Source organism: Taeniopygia guttata, chromosome 12 (genome assembly GCF_048771995.1).
Source record: "Taeniopygia guttata chromosome 12, bTaeGut7.mat, whole genome shotgun sequence".
In the NCBI taxonomy this organism is placed as follows: Eukaryota; Metazoa; Chordata; class Aves; order Passeriformes; family Estrildidae; genus Taeniopygia; species Taeniopygia guttata.
In genome coordinates this window covers 14,013,700-14,036,458 of record NC_133037.1, presented here as the reverse complement: position 1 = coordinate 14,036,458, position 22,759 = coordinate 14,013,700, and the positions used below count along the sequence as shown (strand labels likewise).

The 22,759-nt window shown below is 59.0% G+C and overlaps 2 protein-coding genes across 2 annotated transcripts; one reads left to right on the top strand and one right to left on the bottom strand.

The window, feature by feature from the left end:
* The first annotated feature begins 1,903 nt into the window (after positions 1 to 1,903).
* On the top strand, positions 1,904 to 5,845 carry GNAT1 (G protein subunit alpha transducin 1). The gene is made up of 8 exons (XM_030283046.4): positions 1,904 to 2,298; positions 3,700 to 3,742; positions 3,936 to 4,077; positions 4,149 to 4,306; positions 4,388 to 4,516; positions 4,600 to 4,729; positions 4,815 to 4,968; positions 5,198 to 5,845. Exons 1-8 carry the CDS (start codon positions 2,193 to 2,195, stop codon positions 5,386 to 5,388), a joined length of 1,053 nt encoding a protein of 350 aa, XP_030138906.1. The 5' UTR covers positions 1,904 to 2,192; the 3' UTR covers positions 5,389 to 5,845.
* A 646-nt stretch (positions 5,846 to 6,491) lies between these two features.
* GNAI2 (G protein subunit alpha i2) lies at positions 6,492 to 21,597 on the bottom strand. The gene is made up of 9 exons (XM_012572870.5): positions 21,404 to 21,597; positions 12,971 to 13,013; positions 12,649 to 12,790; positions 12,290 to 12,450; positions 9,691 to 9,819; positions 8,415 to 8,544; positions 8,041 to 8,194; positions 7,480 to 7,686; positions 6,492 to 7,367 (listed from the first exon to the last, which is right to left on the bottom strand). The coding sequence occupies exons 1-8, from the start codon at positions 21,519 to 21,521 to the stop codon at positions 7,496 to 7,498; spliced, it is 1,068 nt and encodes a 355-aa protein (XP_012428324.2). The 5' UTR covers positions 21,522 to 21,597; the 3' UTR covers positions 6,492 to 7,367; positions 7,480 to 7,495.
* Positions 21,598 to 22,759: the final 1,162 nt, after the last annotated feature.

Genomic DNA, 22,759 nt, shown 5'->3' with positions numbered 1-22,759 from the left:
GGGAGCACTTTGGTATGGGGGCGGTACCAAGCTCCTCTGAGTAGTCACAGCAGGTACTGGGGTCAGTTCTGAAAGGGCCTGGGCTGTATCGGGGGTTGTACTGGGCACACTGGAGGTTGTACTGGGCAGTACTGGGAGGACTAGAAGTACTGAGGCATTCGGATTTGGTAGTAGGAGCTGGTACTTGGTGGCACTGGGAGTAGTGGTAGGGAAGTGGTAATGGTTCTGTAGGGGTGGCTGGGGCTGTAGTGGGAAATACTGGGCTGTAGCAGGGCACTCTGTTCAGTTTTGGGGTAAAGGAGGTGATACTGTGCTCCTCTGGCCAGTCTTGAGAGGCACTGGTGTGAGTAGTGGGGGTGTGCATGGCTGTACTGGGAGAGCTGGGCTGTACTGGGAGAGCTGGGCTGTACTGGTCTGTACTGGGAGCTGCACTGGGCTGTTCTGGGCTGTACTGGTCTGTACTAGGCTGTACTGGTCTGTACTGGGCTGTACTGGGAGCTGCGCTGGGCTGTACTGGTCTGTACTGGGAGCGGTGCTGGGCTGTACTGGGCTGTACTTGGAGCTGCGCTGGGCTGTACTGGGCTGTACTGGTCTGTACTGGGCTGTACTGGGCTGTACTGGGCTGTACTGGTCTGTACTGGGAGCTGCGCTGGGCTGTACTGGGCTGTACTGGTCTGTACCGGTCTGTACTGGGCTGTACTGGTCTGTACTGGGAGCTGTACTGGTCTGTACTGGGAGCTGTACTGGTCTGTACTGGTCTGTACTGGGCTGTACTGGGAGCTGCGCTGGGCTGTACTGGGCTGTACTGGGCTGTACTGGTCTGTACTGGGCTGTACTGGGCTGTACTGGGAGCTGCGCTGGGCGCTTCCGCCCTCTGGCGGCCGAGTGGGGCGCTGCAGGAGACAAACCGGACACAGGGACACACAGGGCTGTGTGACACAGGGACACACTGGGCTGTGTGACACAGGGACACACTGGGCTGTGTGACACAGGGACACAGGGACACTGTGCTGTGTGACACAGGGACACTGTGCTGTGTGACACAGGGACACACTGGGCTGTGTGGCACAGGGACACTGGGCTGTACTGGGGACACTGGGGCAGTCCTGGCAAGGCCTGGTGTCACCGAGGTGGGGGAACACTGGGGAGTTACTGCGATGCTCCTTGGGACACTCAGTTTTGCTGTGGTGGCCGCAGTGGCAATGGGGAGCACTGGGGACATTGAGGGGGCACTGGGAAGGCACACTGAGGGACACAGAGACACTGTGGGGGGCTCACTGCTGTTGGGGTGGCACACAGAGGTGGCATTGCAGTGTCCCTGGACGTTGGACAGGGTGTTTCGTGACTGGTCACAGTCACTGGGGAACATCTTCAGTTGGAGGAGGCTTTGGAAACCCTGTGGAGGGTGTGCGGGTATCCCTGGGGACATCGTGCAGGTGTTGCTGGGGGACCTGGGGACGCTGTGGAGGTGACACTGAGCTGGCCTGTGGCACTGGGAGTGTACTGGCGGGTGGCTGGGCAGGCACAGAGTGCACCCGGAGGGGCATGGGGACATTAGTGGAGGGTTCTGGACGTGTCCCTGGGGACACAGGGTGCGGTGACTGAGGGTGACATTCTATCACTGTGGGCAGCGTTCATGGAGACACTGGCATGGCTTACTTAGTGAGCACCGGTCCAGGAGGGGGTGTGACCAGGTGAGATGGGGACAATGGGGACATTTGCTCCTACTCCGACCAGATCCCAGCAGACACACCATCCCACGCCCAGTTCCAGACCCCTGGGCTGCACAGCAGAGCTGGAGATGGCTCTGGGTGCCATTTCCCGCAGGGTGGCCGTGTCACCGCCCCAGCCCCGGGGTGGAGGCAGAGCTGGGGCTGCTCGGGCCGGGCACCCCCCCGGCAGAAGTGCTGACAGCGGAGCCGCGGGATTGCTGAGCTCAGCCCGCTGCAGATTGCAGGGGGTTTATCGGGGGGGCCCGGCTTAAGCCCCGGGTGCTGAGCACAGCCCCCCGGCAGGCGGCCCCCCGGGACCTTGGCCCCGTCCTTGTCGCACATCGGGCGGGCGGCGGCGGCAGCGGCGGCGGCGGGCACCGGGAGCGAGCGCTGGAGGCGGCGGGAGGCTGGAGCTCGCTGCCCATCTTGGTGCTGACCTCCAAGGAGCGGGTGGTGAACCGCAGGGCTGCGGGGCTGAGGATGGGAGCCGGGGCCAGTGCCGAGGAGAAGCATTCCCGAGAGCTGGAGAAGAAGCTCAAGGAAGATGCTGAGAAGGACGCCAGGACCGTCAAGCTGCTGCTGCTGGGTAAGAGGGAGAAGACACCCTGGGGGATACACCCATCCTTTGAGCATCTCACCCTAACAGCCCACCCAACGCGCCCCTGAAACCTACCATGCCCCCCAACCCAACCATCACCCCTCAACCCAACCAGCACACCCCATAACTGCCCCCGAACCCAACCAGCCAATCCAACATTCCTCTGCCCCCCAGATGGACCCCCAAACCCAAGCAGCCCACCCTCACAGTTCATTCAACATTCTCCTGACTCACCCAGGATTCCTAAAACCAAGCAGCTTACCCCAACATCAACCCCATTCCCAGCAGCCCTAAACCAAACCTCCCCATCTCAAGAGCCCACCCAATGTTTCCCTGATGCCTCTGGCACCTTTAAACCAAACCAGCGCAACCCAGGACAGCCTCCCACTCCCAGGCATCCCTAAAACAACCAACCCCTCCCCAATAAAGCAACCAAAGTTTCCCTGACCCCACTCTAAACCAAATCACTTCAACAGTCCCCAGGCCCCTGCTCCTAAGCACCCCTAAAACCAGTCAGCCCACTCTAGTAGTCCTCTGACCCCCACAGCACCTAAAAGCCAACCAGTCCACCCAAAAAGTCCACCCAATGTTTTCTTTCTTACTTGGTACCCCTAAACCCAACCAGCCGCCCTAACAGCCCCCCCCCCCATTCCCAGGATCCCCTAAACCAGCTCATCCCAGCTTGCTCAACACCCCCTACCAGGCACCCCAAACACAACAGACCATCTCAACAAGAAGATGAGATCCTGAGGTCCTAAGATCCACCCCAAGATCCCCTGGCTTCCATATATCCCTCAGCCCAACCAGCCCACCTAACAACCCCCAAATCCCAGGTCCCCTAACCCCAACCAACCCATCTGAAGAGCCTTCACCAACTCCACCTATCACCACTCCAGCCCATCAGCACCCCTGCCCCATCCTCCTAGGGACCCCTATGCAGCCCCCTTGTGCTTTGTGTCCCTCCCAGTCCTTCCCAGTCCCCAGTGGTGGCTGAGGATTGGGGTGCTGTGTATGTGGTGGGGCCACGGGTGGCATCACTGTCCTCACAGCCTGGCCCAGGAGGCATCTGTCTGCCCAGCCACAGGTTTGGGGCATTGGGTGGTGGGTGGCAGGGTTGCAATGCCACCATGTCCCCAACCCCTCCCTTGGGTTCCTGAGAGTGTCCCTGGCTGAGCCGCTTCAGATCCCATGAGACACAGCAGCTCAGCCTAACCTTAATGCCTCTGGCACAGGCTGCTAATCCTCCTGCACGCCCCGAGCCACGGACCAGCCCGGCCAGCAGTGCCCGCAGCCATGCCAGGCACCAAGGCTCCCAGTGAGCCAGCATGGGGCTCAGCTGGGAGTGCCCACGGCACGGGCACCAGCATGACCCATGTTTTGTCCTCTTAGGAGCAGGGGAGTCGGGGAAGAGCACCATTGTCAAGCAGATGAAGTAAGTGCCAAGGGGGGGTCACTTGATTGCACCCACCGTGCACAGTGTCTGTCCCACACTGCAGCCATGGGGTGCCCTCTCCATGGGGTGCCCTATCCCACTGTGCCTGACTCTGCCCCCTGCCACTGCCATGGGTGTGGCTCAGCTCCATGGCACCCAGCTCAGCTCCGTGCCTGTGATCTTCCCCGGCCAGGATCATCCACCAGGACGGTTACTCGCTGGAGGAATGCCTGGAGTTCATTGCTATCATTTACAGCAACACGCTCCAGTCCATGCTGGCCATCGTGCGGGCCATGACCACCCTCAACATCCAGTACGGGGACACCGCTCGCCAGGTGAGGAGTATTCCATGTTGGGCAGGGTTCCCCACAGTCCCCAGGCCCCACTGAACCCCTCTCCCTCACAGGACGATGCCCGCAAGCTGCTGCACCTCTCGGACACCATCGAGGAGGGGACCATGCCTAAGGAGATGTCAGAAATCATCGGGCGCCTCTGGAAGGACTCGGGCATCCAAGCCTGCTTTGACCGCGCCTCCGAGTACCAGCTCAACGACTCTGCGGGCTAGTACGTGCTCGGGGAGCGTGGGTGGGGGAGGCACGAGGGGCGTTCCGACCCGTCTCTCATGCCCACCGCGTGCCTGGCCAGCTACCTGTCAGACCTGGAGCGCCTGGTGACCCCCGGCTACGTCCCCACAGAGCAGGACGTGCTGCGTTCCCGCGTCAAGACAACCGGCATCATCGAGACCCAGTTCTCCTTCAAAGACCTCAACTTCAGGTGGGGGCCAGGCCCCCAGTGAGGGCTGGTGCCAGGGGGTGGGCAGGGGGTGGGGGGTGCTGACCTTCCTTTGTCCTGCCCAGGATGTTCGACGTGGGCGGGCAGCGCTCAGAGAGGAAGAAGTGGATCCACTGCTTTGAGGGTGTGACCTGCATCATCTTCATCGCGGCTCTCAGTGCCTACGACATGGTCCTGGTGGAGGATGATGAAGTGGTGAGGAATGCTCACCACCTCAAACCCTCCCTGCTTTGTCCTGGTCATGACTTGGGTGCCATCACGAGGCTGTGTCTCTCCACAGAACCGCATGCATGAGAGCCTGCACCTCTTCAACAGCATCTGCAACCACCGCTACTTTGCCACCACCTCCATCGTCCTCTTCCTCAACAAGAAGGACGTTTTCCTGGAGAAGATCAAGAAGGCCCATCTCAGCATCTGCTTCCCTGACTACGACGGTGAGTGTGGCAGTGGCTGGTGGCGGTGGGATGCTGCTGGAGGGTTGGGTGCCACCACCCCCGCAGGAGTCCCCCAGCAGGTGTCCTCAGCACCCCGTGCGAGCGGTGCTGCATGCGCCTTGTTGCGGAGCATGCAGGATTTACCCACCCGAGTGAGCACTGGGTAATCCTGGGCCGGCATTTGGCGGGGGACACCAGCCCAGGAAGGGATCCTGCTCACTGCCACCAGGTCCCAACACCTACGACGATGCGGGCAACTACATCAAGCTGCAGTTCCTGGAGCTGAATATGCGGCGGGACGTGAAGGAGATCTACTCCCACATGACCTGCGCCACCGATACCGAGAACGTCAAGTTCGTCTTTGACGCCGTCACTGACATCATCATCAAGGAGAACCTCAAGGACTGCGGGCTGTTCTGAGCCCCAGCCGAGCACCCCCTCCCCTGGGACCAGCCCCGCTGCTGACCCCATTCCACCTCCACAACCACCTCCACTGCCCCAGACCCCTGGGATTTGACCTGCTCAGCTCCAAAGCCACCCCTGGTGAAGGGGGGGCGGGGAAGGGGTGCAATCTCACTCCCCCTCCCCACCAACTCTCTCACCAGGCAGCACTGTGGGGCCCCCCGTTCTGCTGGGGGTCTCTGGGGCTCTGCTCCTCGGGGTACCCAGATGACCCTGGATACTACAGGGTGCGGGATACTTTTGGGTGCCGCAGGTCCCTGGGTAACCCTCAGAGCTGTGTGGCATGGGGGTTCTCTTGGGTGCTGAGCATCCTTGAGTACCCCTTGGAGCAGAGGGGTGTCTGGGGGTCCTGAGCGTCCCTAGGTATTTGAGGGATCCTGGGGTGTCCCTGGGTTCCCTTTAGAGCTGAGAGGTGCTGGGGTTCCCAGATGACCCTTGGCACTGGGGAGACTGGGGGGTTGTGGGTACCCTTTGGAGCTGATGAGTATTAGAGGTTCCCTTGGGTGCTGGGGGGTGCAGGTGCCCTCCGGAGCTCTGGATGCTGGGGTGGTCCCTTGAGTGCTGCTGGGTGTCCATTGGTGCCCCCCTGGAGCTGGGGGTGCCGGGAGTCTCCACAAATCCCTGGGAGCTGGGGGTCCTTTGGGTGTGGAGTGTCCATGGGTGATCCCTGGGACTGGGGGTTCCTGTGGGCTGCTGGGTGCAAGGGGTGCTACAGGTCATTGGGTGTTCCTGGGTACTGGGTGTCCCCAGGGACTGTGTGATACTGGGGCTCCCTTGGTGCCACCATGTCACCGCTGCAGAGCCAGTGGTCATGTGTTTGTTCCCCCCCACCCCACAGCTCCTTGGGCTAGGGCTTGGCCTGTGGCAGCATCCCAACGACACCCCCAAGGGCCCCACCATTGCCCCCACCTCCCACACCAGGGGCTTCTCCTAACTCCAGGGGGATGCCACCACACCCTGTGTCCCTCTCCCACCCCTGGGGACCACCCCAGCACTCCCACGGAAGTGAAGCCCCCCTGCCCACCCCCATGTCACACAGGACATTTCAGTATATATAATGGTTTTTTTTTTTTTCCTTTCTACATTTTATTATTTCAAACCACGTGAACAATTCGGTAAAAGATCCTGTGGGAAAAGCGAGGCCGCAGGCACCGACTGAAAGGTCCCCCTGGGCTGGGGGGGACAGCGGGGGCCGCTCTGTACAGCGGGCTCTCCTCGCCCAACGCAACAGCTAGCCCTAAAAACTAGGCTTAGAAAGAGGGGGGGGGATAGAGGCAGTGGGCAGCACCCCCTGCCCACCCTCCTGCCCGAGCTGCCCGTCGGGATGGGGCAGCGAGGCGGGGTGGGGTGCAGACCCTCCCCCCCAAAGGCACACGGTTGGGGGGTGGGCTGGCCATGGAGGATGCCACCACCATGTAGCACTTGATGCTTTTAAATAGTTTGGTAAAAAGGTTTCTTTAAAAAGTAAACTGTGCCCAACTGGTGTGGTGTGGTTTTTTTGCATGGTTTTGGGTTTGGTTTTGTCGATTTTTCTTTTTTTTTTTTTTCCTTTTTTTCTTTCTTCTTTCTTTTCTGGTTTACTAAAAGGAATGTCATCGGTCGTGTTTGTGGCTGGGTGAGCATCCCCGAGGGGACCCTGTGCCCACCGTGCCAGCAACACTTGCAATGTAAACAGTGAGAGCGCCAGGGCTCGGAGTGAATGAAATGGGGGCTGGAAGGGTTGGAGGGGTACAAACCAAGATTAAAAACCTTGTCTTCCCTGGAGGGGCAACGCCGGCGAGGAGGAGAACAATGGTGGGGAGCAAACACGGCCAGCAGGAGGTACATGGGCCCTGCCACCATGCTGACACTCAAAAAGTCTCTTTATGTGGTGGGTGGAGGAATGAATCTGAAGAGAAGCAGGAGTGGGAGATGGTGTGGTCCTTCCGTTGCAGCTCCTAGGAGAGAGAGGCCGTGAGCAGGGGAGGGTCTGGGGACAGGGGAGCCTGCAGCTGAAGGATGGTCCATGACCACCCCATTTGAGGAGCCACTACTGAGACCACCACCCACCTGGGCAGCGCCACCCTCAGAAGAGACCACAGTCCTTCAGGTTGTTTTTGATGATGACGTCGGTGACGGCGTCGAAGACGAACTGCACGTTCTTGGTGTCCGTGGCACAGGTGAAGTGGGTGTAGATCTCCTTGGTGTCCTTCCGCTTGTTCAGGTCCTCGAACTTGCTCTGGATGTAGCTGGCTGCCTCATCATACTTGTTGGCCCCTGGGGAAAAAGAGACACTGGGCTGCCCCACAGTTGCCCACGGCCACCAAAGGGTTTGGGCTTGGCTTGGCCCTCCACAGCCACTGTCCTGTTGCCTGAGGCTGCAGAGGCAGAATGAGCCTCAGATAACCCCCTTCAGGACAGCTGCCCCTTGTGTTGTGTCCCCCCACACCTCCCATCTCTTGGGGCAGCCCAAACACCCATCACACCTCACTTGCTGCCCCAACCCACTGCTCCTCAGGCACAGCGGAGCCAGCATCTCTGTCCCTAGCAGCTCCTGCTACCCTTCCTGGGGCAAGGCACTGCCCACTGCTCCTGCCAGGAGGGCAGGGGCACAGAGGGTCCCAGGGGTACCTGTGTACTCAGGGAAGCAGATGGTGAGGGAGCTGTGCACGATCTTCTCCTCAAAGAGGTCCTTCTTGTTGAGGAAGAGGATGATGGACGTGTCTGTGAACCACTTGTTATTGCAGATGCTGTCAAACAGCTTCATGCTCTCGTGCATCCGGTTCTGGCAGGGAAGATGGCAACATGAGCCAGGCAGGGACCCCCAGGCACCACCCACCCCACTGCTCCCCAGACTGCCACCCCCCATGCTCCTGCCTGGGCAGGGGATGCCAATAGGCCTGCAAGGTTTGGACACTAGCCAGGGCACTGGTGGCCACCAGAGGAGGGGCTGCTCCCCCACACAGGGAATGTCTCATGGCACTGGTTCCATCCCTATGACTCACCATCTCCTCATCTTCAGCCAGCACCAGGTCATAGGCACTCAGGGCCACACAGAAAATGATGGCTGTCACCCCCTCGAAGCAATGGATCCACTTCTTCCGTTCCGAGCGCTGGCCACCCACATCGAACATCCTGCAAGGGGGTGACATGGGGATGGATGGCAGCTCCCATGCCACCACCCTCACCCCATGCCCTGTCTCGGTGTCTCCAGCCGCCTAGAGCAGGAGCAGCACTGGTGCAGGCAGAGCACAGTGCCTCTGCCCCAGGGATTTTGCCAGTACTGAGGATCTGCCCCAGCTCCTGCTGCCAGGAAAGTGTCTAGGCTCATTTCCCAGCCAAAGCAAATCCATGATGTGAGCTGGGGCAGGATCAGGCCACCTTTCCCAGGGGATGTCAGTGTCATGTTCCCCAGAGACCTGCTCCAGAGCAGGCACAGCAGAGCTTTGCAGAGACCTTGGACCAAGGGGAGCCAAGTCAATGTGGGCTCAGCAGGACTGTGGCAGCAGCAGGGCTTGGGGATGATCCCGATGCACCATGTGCCTCTCCCTCCACGGGCAGCAGAGGATGCCCTGCCTCCATGGAGAAGAGCCCAGCAGCAGCATTCCACATCCACTGCCATGCCCACTGACAACTGCTTGGCTGGCAGGAAGGCTTCCCCACTGGGACATACTGCATTTCCCCCAGGCCAACCCACTGCCACTTCCAAAATGCTGCCCTGGCAATGCACAACCAAGTGTCTCCATTCTACCAGGGTGGCATCGGGGTCCCTGCGAGCCCCCTGCATTCAGAGAGGACCCCAGCAGATCTTTCTGACATCAGCTCTGTTGCCATGGGACTAAATCCCCTGGGGATGTGCACAATGGCAGCTTTTTGCCTCCGAAACTGGAGCCCTTATTATTTCCCGTGGGTTTTAGTGGAAAGCAACCACAGGGTGCCAGCAGGCAGTGCTGCCACTGCCTGACCCCGAGACCCCAGCTCCTGCCCAGCGCCCTTCCTGCAGCGGAAGCAGCGTCACAGCAGCAGGAGGAGGGACGCCTTCCCTCTCCCCTCCTTGCCAGAGCCTGGATCCGCCCCCAGGCTGAGTTCTGTGAAGTGTTTCTGAGGCTGTTCCAGCTATTTCAGCGGTTTCCGCTCTCTGAGGCAGCAGTTCCCGCCATGAGCAAACCAGGAGGTGGGGAGAACTGAGTGCATGCAGTGTGCACCCATGGTCCATCCCAGCATGGGGAGGAAGGGTTTTTTTGCTTTCAAAAAGGCAAAAGGGAAAGAGGTCAGACATACTTGAAGTGCAGGTCCTTAAAGGTGAAGTGAGTCTCTACGATGCCCGTGGTCTTGACCCTGGTGCGCAGCACGTCCTGCTGGGTGGGGATGTAGTCGGCACGGGCTATCCTCTCCAGGTCGTTCAGGTAGCTGGGGACAAAGAGGAAAGGTGCTGTGGGAGCTGGACCGTGGGGCACGACCCACCCAGATCCCATGGGACATCCCCACGCTGGCCCAGAGGCCCCTGCCCATCTGCCAGCATTGTTCAGCTGGGGTGGGCAGTGCCAAGCTGGGATGCACAGCAGAGGCCCCATGTGCATCCTGGGGTAAGCCCGTGTCCCTGCCAGACACAGGCAGGGCAGGACACCAGTGGCCAGGGTGACACGGGACACGCAGCACCGAGGGCCTGGGGGCAGTGTGCCGGCACTGGGAGCCCAGCAGAGGATGCAGCCAGGGCTGGGGGGCTCACCCCGTTTCCCTGGCCGTTTGCACAGGGGGGAAATGGCAAGAGGAAAATATTCAGTGCTATGGCAACCAGCCGCAGTGCCGGCGGAAACAATCGATGGCGCCATGCCATTTATAGTCAAAAACACAAAGGGACAGCGTCCTGGGAGGAAGCAGGAGGCGGGAGGCTGGAGAGACAGGGAGCAGCACCACGCTGGGAGGCTGCAGGCACCCCGAGCTCCCCGGGGAGCACTGCCCGCCCCGCTGCCCACAGGGTCCCGGCAGAGGTGGTGGTCGGGTCCCCAGTGTGCAACACCCACCAGGACTGATGAGGGCTGCCAGGGGAATCAAGGCAGGTTTTGATTTCTCCAGCTCACATTGCTTTAATTGGGTTACTACAAACGGGCTCCTTTAAGCAAATTAGGCTTGTCTTAATTAAGGCATTTGTGGCCCTGTAATCTGGTGAAAGCCAGATTACAGCCCGCGAGGCCATAGGGATCCTTGGCTCTGACTGCAGCACGGCCACTCGCCAGCTCCTGGGAAACCCTGCAGCGTGTCCGGGCATGGCCAGAGCTGGAGGTGCCCCAGGAGCCTGCTGTGGGTGTGAGGGTGGAGGACCTGCACGTTACTGCTGCAGAGCAGCTCAAAAACAGCCGGAAACACACATGGCCTCTGGCTACGAAAAACAGGAAACGCCGCAGCAGGGCCCTGTGCAGCGCCACAGGCTCTTGGACATTGCATCAAGCCCCAGGGTGCTGGTGAGCACCACCCTGGCACCCCAAACTCCTGGAACCCCACGAGGCAGAGGAGCAACAGGATGGGGGCTGCTGTGTTGCAGAGGGCTGGGGCACAGGCAGGCCGTGTGCTGGGCATGGCATGGGGCTCCTCATTCCCAGGCTCTCCTGTTCCAGCAGCACCGTGGGCATCATCCCTATGAGATGGGCAAGGGATTGGCATCTCCACAGGGCTGGAAAAAGGCTGGAGCAACAGCTTGAAGGTGCTCCTAATTAATGGTTTTCCAACCCCCCACCATGTGCTAAATGCTCCATAATGGCACTGAAAACGACAGGAACTTGGCAGACAATGTGCAGATACACCTGCTCCAAGTCTGTGTGTGAGCTTCCTGGCACCTGCTGGGTGTCCTGTGCTCCCAAACCAGCACCCACTGCCAGAGAAATGCCAGTGCTGCCTGGGGAGTGATGAGGCTGAGTAGACAGGGGCTGGGGAAGGTGGGTGTGTGCCCGTCAGGAGGAAGTGAAAGCTGCGGGTGCTGGAGGAAAGAGCTGACAGGAGCTTCTCCAGGTTTGGTGGTTGCCAGGAGCTTTCCTGCAGTCTCTTCTTCGCAGTGACCTCAGTGCAAAAGAGGGACCTGACACTGTCATGCATGAGGCGACAGCTGGGGAAACCATTTGCCCTGGGATGGCAGAGAGTTCCAAGCGTGCAGGATCCCAGGTGAGGCCAGGCTTGGTGGGGTGCTCCTGGCACACCATGAGCTCCCCACACACTGCTTTACCATAAGGGGTCTGGCTGGAGAGGGTAGGAGGGCACTGTGTGAGCTGAACATAGACTCAGCTGTGTTGCTCTCTCCAGCAATGGTACATTAGGCAGATTAACTTCATTTATTAATCCCTTCAAGAATAAACCCAACCAGCTGCAGCAATCTACCTAAACACCAATTTGCTGGGTAATGCACAAGTGTAATGCCAAGTCTTTCTGTATAAAAACAGTTAAAAGAAAAAGAGAAGCCTCTTGAGCATCCTACTCATCCTCTTCAGACCTAAGTGTCCCCAGGGCTTTCCTTGAGAATTTTTCCTGCCTTGACAGCTGAAGGGTGATGAGGATGGGCAGGACCCTGGCTGTGCTCATGAGTGGGCAGCCAGTGGAGAGCATCTCCCAGGGAAGGGCAGTAGGGACAGAGCCGTGGCAGGAGGGGGATGCCCCAGTGCCCCCCCTCCCAGGGTACACAGCACCCCGCCAGAGAAGGAAACAGCTTTCGAAACATCCGCCTTCCCAGTTCCGCTCCGGCCCAGCCCCAGCGCCACGCGGGAAGCGGCAGCACCAGCTCCTAAGCCTGGTGACGGTGAACAGCAGCCTCTGGGGGGATTTTCTGCTGCTTGATAAAAGCACTGTGGCTCACAGGGCTCAGCTGAGCTGGGGCAGAGGAGGGGGTACTCACTAGGCAGCAGAGTCGTTCAGCTGGTACTCTCGGGAGCGGCTGAAACAAGCCTGGACCCCGTTGTCAGCCCACAGTCTCCGGATGACGTTGGCCAGGTCCTCAGGCATGATGCCCTGCTCCTCAGCAGTGGAGGAGAGTGCAAACAGCTGCCGAGCATCATCCTGCAGGGATAAAACAGCTGAGCATTGGCATGCACTTACTGAAGCTCACTCACTCAGAGGATCTGATGGGAGCCCACCAGACAACAGCAGGGCTTGGGCTGAGCCACCTTTAATCCCAGTCCTCTTTTGGGCACATCTGTTTTAGCCACCAAGAACCCCTGTCCCTGCCAGGCATAGTGGGAACAGGAGGGCACCCACCGCTCTGGAGGAGTCTCCAAAGTCAATCTGCAGGTTCCCCATCGCCTTGATGATAGCCATAATGGACTGGATGGTGTTGCTGTAGACCACAGCTTTGTACTGCCGGCACTCCTCCTCTGAATAGCCATCCTCATGGATGATCCTGGGGCAGGGAAGAGACACAGGCAAGGTCAGCCCTTTGTGGGGAACTCCAGGATGCTGCTCCCCACCCATGCTCTGTGGCAACACCGACAGGGAGCCTTTCCTGTCAGCCACTAGTTTTGGAGCCTGTGGCCAAGGCCTAAGCAGTGTCAGCCACAGTGACAGCGCAGGGACCACTCACTTCATCTGTTTGACGATGGTGCTCTTCCCAGACTCGCCAGCACCTGTGGAGAAATGAGAAGGGATGAGGTCCTGTGCAAAGCCAGGAACCCTTACCCTACTGGGACACCTGCCCAGCCCAGGGAGGGAGTGCAGCAGGTGCTTTGGCCATTGGACAAGCAGCATTAGCCAGAGCAGATGACTGGATGTGCACTGGGAATGTCAGGACCAAGAAAGAGGGAACAAAAGGAGAGTCTGGGGGCCCTCGCAATAGGTCTCAAGGGAAGAAATGACGCCTGCTCTGGGCCAGGAAAATAGCATCAACACCCTAACATTTTCCCCACAGTCCTAGCGTGCCACAGCTGATGGGTAATCCTGGCTTTGGCTGAACTGGGGGCTCCCCGTGACAAGGGGGCCAAACTCTGCCCATCACCTGCCATCCCATCTCCCAGCAGAACCTGAGATGCTGCATCCTACATCCCCTCTGTGCCGGGGAACAATGGCTCACCAGCCCCACTACATGTTCACAGCTGGAGGCGGCAGCAGCCAGGATGCAGGGTTGCTTGTGCCACAAGGTACAGGCAGGGAATTTGGGAATAAGTTGCCACCTCCACCAGCCAGCTCAAGTGATCCCAGCGGGCTCAGCCGCCCCCGGGTTGGTTCTTAAATAGTGAGCACTTCCCAGCCTGCGGGTCCTGTGCCCCAGCCTGCTGCAGAGGCGGCTGCCAGCAGGGAAAGCCAATGGCTTTTGGGGTCGTTTTGTTTTTCAGCAGCCAAACGCAGGGCTCTGTGAGCTCAGTGAGACAGCCAGGGTGGCTAAGGTTCTCCTTCCCCCACCCTGTCCCCCAGGGACACCACCCGACCCAGGCAATGTGCAGCTTGGCCCAGCCCTCCCTCCACTGGCTGAGAGCAGGGAAGAAGCAAAGTCACCCCGGCTACAAGAAAGGGGAAGCCAAAAGGGGAAGCTGAAAGAAAGGGGCATGTCCCTTGTCCCCTCTCTGTGCAGGGGGTGTCACGAGATGGATGAGTGCCTGCCTCGCCTTGCCTCAGGACTCCCAGCAGGCTGAGGTCCCTGCCTCCAGGTGCAAATCCCAGAGGCTCTCCCAAGCAAAGTCCATCCCTGTGTCCTCTCACAGCCCTTTTTGTGGGTCCCCCCAGGGCTGCCCTTACAGGAAGCCCAAGAAGAATGGTGCCAGCATGGCCACAGAGCGGGCAGAGATTATAGAGAAGGTTAAAAAAAAATTAGAAAAAAAACCCCTAAAAACAGATTATGCTAAAATTAACTGGGAAAAACACGGCCCATTGTGCCAGCTGAGACATGATGGCAGGGAACAAACGCCTTCTACGCATGTTACTGGCCTGAACACCACCCAGGTGACAGGCATGCATCCCCAGGGACATCACTGTGGGCAGTGCTCAGGGCATGGAGCACCCTGATGCTGGGGCCATCCTGAGGCTATAGAGACCCTGTATTTGTCACTCGAGCACCCTGCTCCAGGGTTCCCATGCTGTATGTGCCAAGGGAGGGGCTCTGCTCAGCTCAGAGGTCCCTGCTCAGCACAGCAGGGGCTCTCAGCACTGCTGACCCATCCTCCCCCAGGATGCTGACGCGGCACCCAGCACAGCCTGGCCAGCGCTCGTGGTCAGTGCTGGCAACTCCTGCCTGGAGCTGGGAGCAGGGGGGAAGGACTCGGCGTAGCCCTTCATTTTTTCCATTAAATACTTCTAGTTTCTAACACCATCCTGTACCGCTGGGTCTGGTGGTCAGAGGCAGTGGCATTCACCCAATCCTTTCTCAGTGGGTGCCTGGACAGAGAAACTGAGGCATGTGGCAAGCAAGAACCTGGCTTATCAGCATCTCTGAGATGAGGTGCCAGACAGCCATCCCCGGGCTCCTCCTCTCTCTGACCCTGCCTGACATTTTCTCCCTGTCAGGAGGGAACAACCCTGCCGGGGCCTCCTGCTTTCTCCGGGCTCGATGACAGTCACAGGGTGACCGTCACCAAGGCTGGCTATTTCCTTGCAAACTTCCTCCACATCTCCCGGCTCCTTCCCTGCCCTCTGAGGAAGGTAGCCATGTTCCAAGTCAGTACCTCTGCCTCCCATCAGAAGCTTGCCCAGCACAAGAGACTGTACGCTTGCAGTGAGCAGGAATTTGGATCTGAATTAACAGCCCCCCTCCCCATGCGGGGGACCCTCCCCAGCCCCCTCGGCGAGTGCAGCGGAGGGGAAGGATTTCCAATCCCCGGAAAACCCCAGCTGCCGCCCATTCAGCCCCAAAACAATTCCTGGGCTGGATGCCAGCTGCCAGTTTCCACCCTCCAGCCCAGCCCGGGCAGGATGAGGCAGTGTCAGAGGAGCTCTGGACTCCTGTGCCGGCATATCGGGGCAGGGGGGTGGAGACCCCCCACTACCCTGGGCAGAGCCCACGGCTGTGCTTCCTCCAGCCCTGCCTCTCTGCAGGCAGTGCTTGTTCCCAGGGCAGTGCCTGGCAAAAACAGGACGAGAGCTCTCTCTTGGGCTCATTTCCTCCTTTCTTTGTTAAAAATAATCTTCAAAAATTTAAAATAAGCAAGCAGCTGCCTGGCTCCAGAACTCCCTGCTAATACACTGGTTAAAACTTTATTGAGCCAACATATATATTTTGCAGCCCATGATTTATGATGCTTTCTAGACAGCAGATATTTAGTGCAATATATGCATATAGTTCTGGGCAGCACCTACATAATCCCTGTATTTTAGGAGCTGGCCACAGGTTTCAGGATTCACCTCACCCCACATCACCGACAGGGGATTTTCCATTTTTCTGCACGCCACCATCCTTTCAAATATTCAGGCATAGATGGAAGTAATGCATAGCTGGAAAATTCTCATTATAGGGGAAAAGCTGAAATTCAATCTACCAGCAGGTCCAGAGCCATCCCCATCCCCAGCACCCAGAGGCCCATCCCCTGCTGCTGTCCTGGCAAGCTTCCCCAACCTGGCAAACAGCAGCTATTATTTGAGCATGAATTTACAGATGGGTTTTAGCTCTGGATAAACCCACCAATCCCTTTCCCTGCAGGACAGACAGACAGACAGTAGGACAGAGGGACGGCTGCAGAGCCCACCCCCCTTGGCACCTGTGGGGTCCCCACCAAACGGGACAGACAAAAGGGAGTGTTAAAAGCAGAGTTACCCTAAAGACTCTAAAAACAAAAAGAGATTCCCCTCGACATTTTCCTTCCTACCCAAAATAGATGGAAAATTGCTGTAAAAATAATCACATTTTTTTAAAAACCCCACAGTGACACAGGGCATTTTTCCCAAGGGCCATCCCATTCCAGCACAGGGCTGGCTCCTTCCCAGAAGGAGCCGTGCATCGTTGGCTGGTGGATTGCCACGTCCTCAGGCAGGACCTCAAAAAACTGGGGCGGGGTGCAGACCCCCTGTCCAAGGCAGCTGATAGAAATTAAAAAAAAAACCAAAACACAAAAATAAATAAAATAGAAATAAACTGGCAGCACAAAGGATGCTCAGGGCACACAAGGAAGGAGGTGGGCTAGGGATGGTTTCCCAGGGGGAGCATGGAAAATGCACCCCAGTGCCAACAAGGGCCACCGGTGTCCACAAGCTGGACAAAACTACCCTTGTACTGGGATTTTTCCAGGAATCCTGAAACTTTGCTGCTCTGTTTCTGCCCCTGCCATGGCCAGAGTGGTCCCTCTCCCCCCGCACCACTGCTACCATGTGCCCCCAGGTCTGGCTGCCATTCTCCTGCCCATCCTTCCCTGACAGGATGGGGCCTCACCCTCTGGATGCTGCCAGCACCTGGATCCCTCCGGCCGGGTTTTCCAGCAGCGGGATGGAGAATTACTCAGCTCCCCAGCTCCGGTGATTCAAGCAGTGTCCGGGCCGGAAACCCGCTCCGGCCTGCAGCAGGAAACCCGGTGGCTGCGGAAAGGCCAGGCCAGCCCTGGCTACAGCAACAGCGCTTGGGGACACCGTGGTCCCAGCCCTGGGCAGGCTCAGACCATGTGACACCATAAAGCTACACATATATATAAGTGAAGATACAGATATATGTGCTTTTTGACACATTTAAATCAATGTATATGTTGCTCCATAAGAAAAGGAAGATGTTAAAATAAGCTAAAATATAAAAAAGTTAAAATATAAAACGCATTTCTAATGTACATCTGTGAAAATATATGTTAAACATATACATATAAGCCTGCTGCTTCCCCTAGGCAAAGTCTAAGAGCTAATCTTGGAGCAGAGGGCAGCTGCTGGCCTCTAGGACATCAACAGTGGGGCATTGTAGTGACCCATCCCAACCTATCCTAAGTCCATACACAAGCTTCAGGTCCCTCTGCATCCAACAGCACTGAGTTCTTCCCTGGGCCCCCTCACTGTGACACCTCCTAGCACATCACAAAAAACAGCACTGGGGCTCCCAGTGTCCCCACTGAAGGGAGGACCCAGCCCCTCCAAAAACCAGGACTGAGGAAGGAGTGGGGACAGAAACAACCCGCAAGACAGGACTAAGTACAGCAAAGTAGGTGGCTCACACAGAACACAGGGAAATTCTGGGGCCACACAACCTCTGAAAGTCACAGCTGGTCCCTCCCTTCCTCTATTTTTACGCAAGCCCCAAAAAAAAAAAACCAAAAAAAAAACCAAAAAACTGCTTCCGAGCCCTGCCCGGCCACTGTCTGTCCCAGGCAGGATCTGGTACAGGCAGTTCCTACATGACGTACTGGTGCCACCACGCCAGCAAGGGCAGTGTTCTCACCCCAGGGGCTGCACCTAGAGCAAACCCCTGGGGATTAACATCATCAACCCACCAGCCCCTTCTCCACCTCTAACATAGCTGAGAAATCCTTTACTTTCCTAATCCTCCAAAGATAAGGAATAAAGGTCTTTGAGCACAGCAATCACTTGCCTGCTGCCAACTCTGAATCCCCCTGGAATATCCCAGCTCCCACAGGCAGAACTCTGCTGTCCAGCAGAAACAGCCAGTGACTGCAGGGCTTTGTGTCCTAGCCACAGTGAGGAGCTGACTGTGGCACCAGGAGGTGTTGGAAGTATGGGGCAGATGCTCCAAGTGCTTCTAGGTGTTGGTGATGGCTCCTGGCCCCCCGTCCCAGCACCAAAACCGTGGGAGACTGCTGGTTTCCAGTAGCAGGGAGGGACACATTCTTTGTTTGGGGGGAATTGCTTTGCCTGGGGGATATTGCCTCATCTGGGTCTTCTCCCCATCAGAGACTGGAGCTTCAAACTACTGACACACACTCATTTTGCCAGAGCAAACAGCAGAGGAAAACCTGAAGGCACGGGCAGGTGCCACAAGTGCTGTGCCCACGCCTGCAGAGCTGTGTGCCACTGCAGGGTCCTGGCTGCCCCCACTGCACTGACACTGTGTCCATTCCTCTCCAGCTCACCCACCACGGCAGAGCAAAGGCAGGAGGCAGCTCATGGCCACATACAGAGCACAGCACAGAGCTGAGGCACCTGCAGCAGTCAGCCCCAAGCCTTCTCTGCTCCTGCACTCCTGATGCCATCAGCACGTACCAAGACCTGTGCCTTCCACTCACACCATGCCCTGCCTGGCTGTGGTGCCCCAGCTCCAAAGTTCAGCAGTGGGACACCATGAGCTGACACCAAAAAAAATGCCACGCTTGGAAGAGACATTTCCTCCTCATGCCGTAGGTTGATGCAGCACAAAGGGTGAAGCTGTTTTTCTCTCCCTTTTTCTAGAGGAGGCAGGAGGGCTGCAGCCCCCACGGAGGACCCTGGAGCTCGCTGAGAGTGATGAGGAGCTGTGGTGCTCACCAAAAAGCATGTGAGGCCCAAGGTCTCCTCAAAGCTTCCCCTGACCAGGGGAAAAAAAATAAGCCATACGAAGGGCGAGCAGCAGGGAGGTGGGAGGATCCCCCCAGCACTGCGGTCCCACCTCACAGAGGGGACATGTCACAAGCAGCAGCCCCCAGGGGGGCAGTGCTGGCCCCACCTCCCGGCTTGGGAGGATTTTCCAGCCAAGGCTCAGCTCGGAAATGGGCAGCACTGACCCAAGGCTCTAGTGCTATTGACACCTGAACAGCTGCACAGAGAAGAAAAAAACTTTTTTTTTTAATGTACAAAAAGAGCCATTTTGCTCTATTTTTGGCTTTAGAAAGCAGCTGAGATCAGAAATGCCACTCGTAAACACCGGCCCCAGCAGAAGGGAGTGCGGACATCCTCTTCCTCCTCCTGCCTCCACTTCGGGACAGAGCAAGATCCAAGAAAGGGATGTCAGCTAGTCAGCCTACACCGTAATCCTTGTCACCCAGCGAGCCCCCAGCTGCTCCTCGGTGATGCTCAGCACCACCAGGATGGGCCCTCCCTACCTGGGCACTCACAGCACCAGGGTGACGCTGCCTGGACGGTCCTGGACAGTCCCAGGAGCCTCCCGAGGCTGGAGGTGCCAAACCTCCTTGGCCAGATACCTCCCCATGACTTCCCACCAGGCACTGGGCTCAGAGAAGCAGACCTGGCAGCGAGGCCAGCACGGGAGCAGCTCATGACAAAGAGTTACCACATGCTTCTCCACTACCCCACATATCCCACGGGGCTCCACTCTCCCTTCCACAGAAAAAAAAATGGAGCAGCGAGTGTGCCCAACCATCAAGCCCCCCATACAGCACAGATCCCTTCCAAATATCTCCAAGATGGGTTTTGCTGCCAGCACTGCTCATGCCAAGGCAAAAAGAATCAAAATAAAATAAACCAAAAAAGAGATGCACTCTGATAAAGGAGCATTTTAAGGCGTTAATTACGTATTTCTCAAGGCAGGCAGGGGTTGAGCAAATAAAGGCCTGCCGGATTTCAGCGTGACTTCCTGCTGCTGGCAGCTTCCTCTCTGCAGACAGCAGATGAGTCCAAAGACATTTTCTGTCAGGGTTCCCTCTGTCCCGCTGCCCCACGGTGCCATGGAAGTGAGCACTCCCACCTCGCACCTGGAGGGAGGCCCTCCCTGGGAATTTCGCAAAGGGAATAAAAAGCCCAACTGGGAGTCATTAAGAGAAATAATGAATTAAAATAACGAAGTGCTGCCTTGCCCGCAGGCACAGGGCAGGGCTGTGAACGCCCTTGGGAGCATCACCAGGGTGCTTTGAAGAGCAAAAGCCCGTTATCAGTACCAAAATCGAGTGTCCCTGAGACAGAGAGCCCGTGGGCTGTGGGGGGGGGCCCTGCCCACAGCAATGGCCCAAGCCCCTCAAACCCCCACGGAGAGGGCAGGGTGATGGAGAGGCTCGGGGCTGTCCCAGTGCTCCAGTGGCAATGGGGCAATGGGTGCGTGCCAGCCCCGTTACCTCCATCACAGCCAGAGGCCAGGGTAAGAGGAGCCCATGGAGGAGTCCAGGGATCAGGGGCAGGTGGGACAGGGTGCCCGAGCTTGCAGGACCTTTGCTGGGGGGGGACATCCAACAGGAGAGTGGGGATGTCCCCACCTTTGTCCCAAAGGTGTCCAGACTGGACACTGACCGGGGGAACAGTACCATAGTGGAGTGGCAGCTATTTCTGGGGGGATCCCCACAACCCAGGGTGGGGTGGCACCCTCTCTGAGGGGCACCCAAGGTTTGCTGTAGGGCCAGCACCCTAGTGCCAGGGGGATCCCCAAAGCCTGGAACGGGGCTGGCATCCTGCTCACAGAGGGGTGGGGGAAGAACCCCACTGTGGAGAGGACCCAGGGTCTGCTGTGGGTACAGGGCTCCGTTCCCGTGGGGAAACCCTGGGAGCTGGGCTGGGACCAACACCCCAGTCCTGGAGGGAATCGGATGGGGTCAACATCCCAGTCCTGCGGGGAGAGACACTGGGAGCTGGGATGTGGGATGAGGTCAACATCCTATTCCTGGGGGGAAGGGGGGGGGGGGGGGGGAGAAATCCGTGGGAACCGGGATAAGATCAATAACCCCTTCCTGGAGGGAATCCCTAGGATCTCGGATTGGATCAACATCTCACTCCTGCGGGGGGCGATGCCTGAGACGGGATCAACACCCCAGTCCTGGGGAGGATGCCTGGGAGCTGGGATAGGATCAACAGCCGACTCCTGGGGGATCCCTGGACAGGATCAACACCCCAGTCCTGGGAGAGATCGCCAGGGGGAAAGCCCAAGGCCTGCTGCTCCATTCCCGGGGGGCACCCGGAAGCCTGGGGCGGGGCAGGCCCCCGTGCCCGGGACATCCCCAGGCCCGCCATGGAGCCGGCAGCTCGCTGTGGGGAGAACCCCAAGCCTGGGCTGGGGCCAGCATCCCACTCACGGGGGATCTCCGGGGCGGGGCGGGGCACTCCTGGCGCCGGTACCCAGGATGGCCCCGGGGCAGCGGGGGGCGGAGGTGGCGAGGCCGCCCGGTTCCGGCAGGGCCGGGCCGAGCCGGGCGGAGAAGCCAAGATGGGGGGCGCGGGGGTGGGGCCCGGGGGGGGGGGGTCTTACCCAGCAGCAGCAGTTTCACCTCCCGCGCCGCCTTCTCGCCGTCCTCCCGCAGGTTCTTGTCGATCATGCGGGAGCGCTCGGCGGCCGCCTTGTCCTCGGCGCTCACGGTGCAGCCCATGGCGGCGGCGGCGGCGGCGGCGGCGGCTGCTGCGCGCCCGCGGCTCTGCCGGCCGGCCCGCCCCGCCAGGCCCCGCCCCTGGGCGCGCAGGGCGGGGCCAACGGGGCGGAGCCAACGGGGCGCGGCCAATGGGGGCGGGGCTGGTGGGCGGGGCTTGCGGCGCGAGGCCGCTGGCTGTGGGCGCGCGGGCCCTCAGGCGGCAGCGGCGGGAAACGGCGGGGGGGGGGGCGTGTGAGGGAAGGGAGGGAGGGGAGCGCGGTGTGTCCCGGGATGGACACGGTGTGTCCCGGGATGGACACGGTGTGTCCCGGGACACAGATGGGGAGGGAGATGGAGTCCGGGTGCTGCGTTTTGGGATCCTTTGGATGCAGAGCAGTGGGTGCAGCCCTCGGAACAGCGGTTTGGGTGATGCTGTGTTTCAGGGCTGCCTATTGTGGAGACGCGGTGTCACAGAGTGGTGGCTTAGAGCTTGGCATCTCTCACTCCTCAGGGTCCCGTGTCCCCTGCGCAGGAGGAGGGAGCCCCTTGGCAGGTGCCTTTGCTAGGGGGGGGACATCCAACAGGAGAGTGGGGATGTCCCCACCTTTGTCCCAAAGGTGTCCAGACTGGACACTGACCGGGGGGACAGTACCATAGTGGAGTGGCAGCTATTTCTGGGGGGATCCCCACAACCCAGGGTGGGGTGGCACCCTCTCTGAGGGGCACCCAAGGTTTGCTGTAGGGCCAGCACCCTACTGCCAGGGGGATCCCCAAAGCCTGGAACGGGAGGGGATGTGCCTGTGACAGGGAATGGGTCAGGATGGGACTGGGCAGGATGGGGCATCTCCAGGTTTCTCCCAGAACAGGGGGTCCCTCAAGCACTTGCCCCATCCTCTAACTCCCAGGGCTGTCCCCTTAGGAACTAGAACCCCCCCACACTTCCTGAGGAGGTGGGCCAGGTGTGCCCACTGACCCAGGGGACTGGCGCGTGCCCAGGTAGCCGCCCTCACTCCATGCTAGCCCCACAGCAGGGCTCATACCTGCCCGGGCCCTGCAGCCCCTCCACACACCCCCACCAGCTCCAGCTGAGCAGGGTGAGGGCAGCCAGAGATGCTTTCAACTCAGAGTGCCAGGGGAAGGGATACAGCATCCCCGTGGGTCTGCAGGCCTGTGCCCGTGGGCCTGGCGTGGGGAGCGGGGCTGTTCCCGTGGGAGCGGGCTGCCGTGCTAACGAGGCTTTGCTAACGAGCTGGCACTGA